The 6,771-nt window shown below is 46.1% G+C and overlaps 1 protein-coding gene across 1 annotated transcript; it reads left to right on the forward strand.

Annotated features, from left to right (window-relative positions):
- Window positions 1–2,529: 2,529 nt before the first annotated feature.
- Window positions 2,530–5,982, forward strand: Kcnj1 (potassium inwardly rectifying channel subfamily J member 1). The gene is made up of 2 exons (XM_057768889.1): window positions 2,530–2,565; window positions 4,843–5,982. Exons 1-2 carry the CDS (start codon window positions 2,530–2,532, stop codon window positions 5,980–5,982), a joined length of 1,176 nt encoding a protein of 391 aa, XP_057624872.1.
- The last annotated feature ends 789 nt before the right edge of the window (window positions 5,983–6,771 follow it).

The raw sequence follows: 6,771 nt of genomic DNA on the forward strand, positions 1-6,771 counted from the left end.
CTTCAACTGATTCTTGGTCTGAGGCAGACCAATTTTGGAGAAACGTGAAGTTCTTTTGTATCAGAGTTACCAAGGGACTGGAGACAATCATATGGCACCTGATTTTGGACCACCTGGTCCACATTCCCTACAACTGACTCCAGAAATATCCCAATGTTAGCTGAGCTTGCATAGGAGCCATGAAGAGTCGAGTTGAAAGGCACAAAAGCCCCTGTAATTTGAACTTGGGATGCAAGTATTGACCCCCATCTCTCATACACAGTGGTCACTGAGCCGCCAGGGCAGGGGGAAGGTCAGAGTGGTAAGTGCCCTGAGAAACCCCCTCACCAACATGAAGTATTCTTGGACAGAAGCCCCCCAAACAACCTCTACGTGTCAGTTCTTATTAGCAGGAAGAGCTAGCTTTGCTGGAGTAAATGCTGCATGCAAATGAAGCGTGTGTTTTTAGAGCAACAAGCCTACTCTGGAGGAAGATACCTTTGCTTTCAAGGACCTTTACGCAGAGGTGTCTCAGGCTGACTTAGAAGTACAGATTGTCTCTGTCGCTCTGATAGGATGGGCGTTCATTTCAGATCCAGCTTATCCTGTGGGTCTGTGGCAGTTCTGAGTGGTTTGGCCCCGCCTGACTTTCTAGCACCAGGCTGCACCAGCTTCCATTAGCACTCTCTCCGGTGTGTTATCTTGGGTCTTCTTTCTTCTCCCAATGCACTTGTTTTTCTTCTGCTGCTCTTGCCTGGGACACACACACACACACACACACACACACACACACACAGAGTTAAATGCAGAGTGGCCACAGTTACACGTCTCACTGTTACATTGTCACAGGACTTCTTGTAAAGTAGCTCTTCGGGGTGGGGGAGGTGATGGTTACTGAGCAGTAAGGGAAACCATCAGTTCTCACCATTTACAAACACATCCACCCGTTTATTTATCATAACTCAGCAACTGTTTATGAAGCCCTTGCTACTTGTGACTAGACCACATCTTTAGGGGTTGGCCTCTGCTCTCAACAGGCGCTCCCTGGAGGGTACCTGCTGTTTCCTATCACAGCAACAGTCCTCTAGGTCTGTTTGGACTCATTTGTTTCTCTCCCTTGGGCCACCTGGGAGATGCATATTGACAAGGACAATCAGCCGTTACTTATGTGATGTCTAACCCAGTGACTAGTACACACAGTAGTGTCAGCGTATCCCTATGGACTAATGATACATGAGTATGTTTAATGCATACAGAAAGGCATTTGCAGTTGCTCAAAACACAACCTCAGAGGATAGATCCATAGTTAATAGGAAATCTTATGGAAAACTTGTACTTATGGGATTACATAAACCACATTGAGTTCTGACATAGTCAGCTCACCTTCTCATCTGACTGTGAGTCCCTTGAGAACAGGAAGAGTTTTGTTTATCTTTCAGATCCTAAGGAATACGCAGACAGCCAATGAGCAGCAAGTGTCTGGGAAATTCTTGCTTTCTGCAAATGTTCTATTTATGGAACAAGAATGCTGGGGCATAAAGAGCAAGTAGCAATAATGCAACCCACTTGTTTTGCCAGCCACCAAGGATACGCGGGTAAACATTAGCTAATGTGCAGCCCTTTGCTTGCTATTAAGATTTACTGATTTCAATAGGAAGGAACCTAAAAGCCGGGACACATTATATAACCCAAGACACTGGCGATAATCTCTAATTGCCCAGTCGTTCATAAATGCACATCGGCTATGTCTGTGGTTAGATTAAATGACACGGTCCTGGCAACGTGGGATCTGAATGACAGCAGATCCGCTGTGTGGCTGATGGGTTTGGTGAGTGGATGGATTTACTTGCTTTCTTAGTTCTCCTCACTCTTTCATCAAACAGATCAATACCATATGCTAATCCAGTACGTGTAAAGTGCGCCTCCAGTAAAGTCCAGTTTTTCCAGATGAAACCCCACAATGGTATCTCAGTGTCTTACATAACAGTGGCTATTGTATAGGGAGATTAATGTGGTATCTTGTTTCTTCCTGGTATGAGCTTACTCTTGTCTTGCAAACATGTCCCCGTCTATGTCTCTCCATCCACCTGTATCTTTGACCACTCGGAAAGGTTAGTATTTATTATGTTTCAGAAAATTGACTGGGAGATTGATAATAACTAATTGTTTCTAGCCAAAAGTTATTTGGCATGACGTAGGAGAACGGCAAGAGGGCTATATAGCCCGTGGCAAAAGAGAGGGGGGCCATGCTGGGATCCAATCCACGTTTGCTGCCCAGGATCTCAGCTGGTGGTTTGTCATGTCTTAGCATGATGGTATTCAAGCCATGTGAGGCTTGAAAAAAAATATATCTATATATACCCAACTCCACGCTTGGTCTGAGTACAATCATTTGTGTTAGTTTAAACCACATGACTCCACTTGTTAGCTGCTGAAAACTAATCCAAGTAAACATCATTCAGAAGCTTATGGTTCATTTGTCTGGCTCTAAAAGAAGTCAGTCTTCCTACAGACAGTTCCCAATAACACCACTTGCTTGCTTTTCCCACGATGGAGGCTGCAGAACGGAGTGTGTCCAGAGTGCTGGTAAGTGCAGACAGCCTGGGGAACGCTCTGTGGGCTGCTAGCTGCTCCTGTTCTACCACTTGGAAGGCCAGGAAGTGAATGTCATATTTTGCTGGCACGGTCATGGAAAACCCAAACTTCATTGGGGATGTGACTTCATTTTACAGGAATACCCTTCACCTTCAAAGTGAAGCAAATTTTAGAAAGGTTGGAGAATGGTGGAGGGGATGAAAAACTTGGAATTTGGTGTTTCAGAATTCATCTTGAATTGTAACATGTGGTGAAGGGTGTGTGGGTTCCGTGGGTAATGCCGGTCTTAGAACTGGTGGGAGCCAACCTGTAAGAAAGTGTGAGCTTCCATGAACCCCGGCAGGAGAATCTGCCACTTGAAAGTGTGGACCAGGCTACACCTAGGTGTGTGAGCAAGGGGAGGGAGGAACCAGCCTTTGCCCTGTGTGTGCCCTACCTGGGGCCATCCTCTCCCGTGACTCTTGGGGACTTGAGGTCTGTGAGGGATGGACAGAGCTCTCTGGGTGTGTAGAGCTTATGCAACTCTCTTGCTATCTATTTCATGTTCTTAGTTTTGAAGCCTGGCCTTTCCATTTCAACCCTCTGCTATGTCTGTGCACTGCTTCTCACTGCTTCTGCTTGGTCCAGCCCCTTGTCTTTTCACCTGGGTTAAGGCCATGAACAAGACACTGAGGAATATTGCTTTTGTTTAAAATGTGTCGCCAAGCTGGTTTCGCTTCCTAGTTCTTATGAGCAAACACATTTTTCAAGGGGGATTTTGAGATCTATTTTTAAAAATATCTTTGCATTTAATAAAAAAATACCACAAAGACCGTGTTAACCACAATGGGCACACCTTGATTTTTTGGGGTGGGGGAAGAGGAAGAGGTATTCTAGGCTTAAGACCCTTGAGTTTCACTGCTGTTGACTGTTTAGGGGAAAGCCCCAACACTGTTTTGCTGGAAACCTCTCTCTCTCTCTCTCTCTCTCTCTCTCTCTCTCTCTCTCTCTTTCTCTCTCTCTCTCTCTCTCTCTCTCTCTCTCTCCCTCTCCTTCCTTCCCTCCTTCCCTTCCTATGTCCTTCCCCCTTTCCCCCTCTTTCTTTCTCTTTCTCTCTCACACACTGAAGGGCCTCATCCAGCCCCTGTATCACCCACTCACGCTGATGGAGAGAGTGGTAAACACTCAGTCTGAACTAGCAGGTGAGCTCTAGGAATGAGTTAGACACGGTTCTACCTTCACAAAACATGTGAAGTTAGGTGAAGTCAGTGTTCATCAGCATGGAGCCCAGCTGAGGGGAGTGTGGAATACCAATGGCCAATCTCATTCTATTTTTGTTGAAAGTCTTGGCAGAACACGTGAGAAAGCAAGGACAGGCATGTGCATCCTCAGACAGAGGCTGCGAGATCACCTGCTCGGCTATGAGCTCTGCTAAGGAGTCCTGTCTACAAGTGTTTTAGGGGAGCACAGCTTCAGGCTAGAGTATTTGATAAGTCAGCCGAAATATGACTGGCACTGAGTTGGTGGGCACGGGTGAGGGTATGACTTAGGGGACGTCATCTAGTATTTTCCAGTCTTAGAGGTATTCTAAGACTTCATTTAATAAACAAAGGAACTAAAATGGGTCAGGATGTCTCTTGATGTATTGGTAGAGCAGACAAGACAATTTAGTGGATATATTGATGAATTTCCTTTTTTTTCAGTTAATTATTTCATATATCACAAAAATACAAATAGTGTCCTAGCCTTATGATTTCACAAAAAATTATTCTATAGCAATAGGTTACATTTTAATGCAGAGGAGATGATTTGCATAATATCCAATAAGCAAAAGTGGAGATTATAATGGGTCACCTCTTTTTTTGAGTCAGGGTTTTTCTGTGGAACAGTCCTAGTTGTTCTGGAACTTGCTTTGTAGACCAGGCTAGCCTCAAACTCACAGAGATCTGCCTGCCTCTACATCCCAAGTGCTAGAATTAAATATGTGTGCCATCATCGCCCCACCGGTGACCCCGTTTTTAAATCCCCGTGGGACTGACTGAGGTCAGCAAATGCCTGAACATATTAGCTATTAGTAACTCTCCACTTGGTGTCTTCTCCACTTATGTGACGTAGCAGCCATGTAAGATTTATGCTGGCACCCAGAACAAAGTAGTTGGTGTGTGCAAATGAGTAACCAGCCTGATGATTTGAATGCTCTTCTCAGAGGTGGCTGAGTGTGTATGTGAGTCACCCACATCACCTCTGCACCAACTGTAATCTTACCTGCCCCCTTTGATGTGTTTTCAGATCAGGGCCCTGACAGAGAGGATGTTCAAACATCTTCGGAAATGGTTTGTCACGCACATCTTCGGGCGTTCACGGCAACGAGCAAGGCTGGTCTCCAAGGATGGTAGGTGTAACATAGAGTTTGGCAATGTAGACGTGCAGTCAAGGTTTATATTCTTTGTGGACATCTGGACAACCGTACTTGACCTCAAATGGAGGTACAAAATGACCGTGTTCATCACAGCCTTCCTGGGGAGTTGGTTCCTATTCGGTCTCCTGTGGTATGTGGTAGCCTACGTTCACAAGGACCTCCCAGAGTTCTACCCACCCGACAATCGCACTCCTTGTGTGGAGAACCTTAATGGCATGACCGCAGCCTTTTTGTTTTCTCTGGAGACTCAGGTGACCATAGGCTATGGATTCAGGTTTGTAACGGAACAGTGTGCCACTGCCATTTTCCTGCTCATCTTCCAGTCCATTCTCGGAGTGATCATCAATTCTTTCATGTGTGGCGCCATCTTAGCCAAGATCTCTAGACCCAAAAAACGTGCGAAGACCATCACTTTCAGCAAGACTGCGGTGATCAGCAAGCGTGGTGGGAAGCTCTGCCTCCTCATCCGAGTGGCTAACCTGAGGAAGAGCCTTCTGATTGGCAGTCACATATACGGCAAGCTCCTGAAGACCACCATCACTCCTGAAGGAGAGACCATTATTTTGGATCAGACCAATATCAACTTTGTCGTCGATACAGGCAACGAGAATTTGTTCTTCATCTCCCCGCTGACAATCTACCACGTCATCGACCACCACAGTCCTTTCTTCCACATGGCAGCAGAAACGCTTCCCCAGCAGGACTTTGAATTAGTCGTCTTTTTAGATGGCACAGTGGAATCCACCAGTGCAACCTGCCAGGTCCGCACATCCTACGTGCCAGAGGAAGTGCTCTGGGGCTACCGTTTTGTCCCCATAGTATCCAAGACCAAGGAAGGGAAGTACCGAGTGGATTTCCATAACTTTGGTAAGACGGTGGAAGTGGAAACCCCCCACTGTGCCATGTGCCTTTACAACGAGAAAGACGCCAGAGCCAGGATGAAGAGGGGCTACGACAACCCTAACTTTGTCCTGTCCGAAATTGATGAGACAGATGACACCCAGATGTAGCAGTGGCTTTTTCACCTGCAGAAAACCTTCTGTGAACCTAGGGGCTGGCCGTGTTCTGGAGCAACCAGCCATTGGGGGTGTGAAATCAGGGTGAGAAACTGCCAAGTCTACCAGCATGGTCACCCCTGAGTCCCATGGCTATGACTACAAGACTCATAGCTCTAAAGGCTGCAGTAGAGAGCGCTTGATAGACAAATGTGACTGAAGCTGGCATGTGGAAGCCATAGGAACTCATTTGGCGTCTTTCCTATGACTGTGTGAGCTTATCCAGTGTTGATGGGAACAAAGTCACGCAAGGTTGCACGGACAGACAATGAAAATACTTGTAGAAGACTCCGGGAAGATGTGAGGAGCTTTCTATAGCTTCGAGAACTAGCCATATTTCCCACTTGATTCTATGGATTAGAAAGATGCCACTTTCATCTTAAAATAGACTTTTATCAATGGAAAATCTGTCCCCTGAGTTGGGGGAAGTGAGTCAACCAATCACTGACAATAAGAGACAGTCATACAAAGAATGACTAAGGCTTCTAAGACTAATGACTAACCTTCTCAAGCGCCTGTGTTTGAAGCCTTCATCTGAGTCTGGGTCACGTGTTTCCGAAGGAGTAAAGTATCATTCAGTGACTCTGCACCTCTCTGAGCCCAAGGCAAAGAGGAGCAAGAAGTCCCTGGCAAGCTGTGCAACTTACCCAGATGCTGTGGTCCATCAAGAATTTGACCTGAATGATTTCCTGTGGTCCATGAAACAGAGGCCACATCCATTCTCTAGACGCTAAATGAACATCC

This window comes from Chionomys nivalis, chromosome 4, assembly GCF_950005125.1.
Source record: "Chionomys nivalis chromosome 4, mChiNiv1.1, whole genome shotgun sequence".
In the NCBI taxonomy this organism is placed as follows: domain Eukaryota; kingdom Metazoa; phylum Chordata; class Mammalia; order Rodentia; family Cricetidae; genus Chionomys; species Chionomys nivalis.

What these genes read in the sequence shown, in the direction of transcription:
- Kcnj1 (XM_057768889.1), top strand. Translation starts at nt 2,530, where the DNA reads ATGGAGGCTGCAGAACGGAGTGTGTCCAGAGTGCTG. An exon ending in GGAGTGTGTCCAGAGTGCTG is followed by an intron (nt 2,566 to 4,842) that starts GTAAGTGCAGAC and finishes ATGTGTTTTCAG; the next exon opens with ATCAGGGCCCTGACAGAGAG.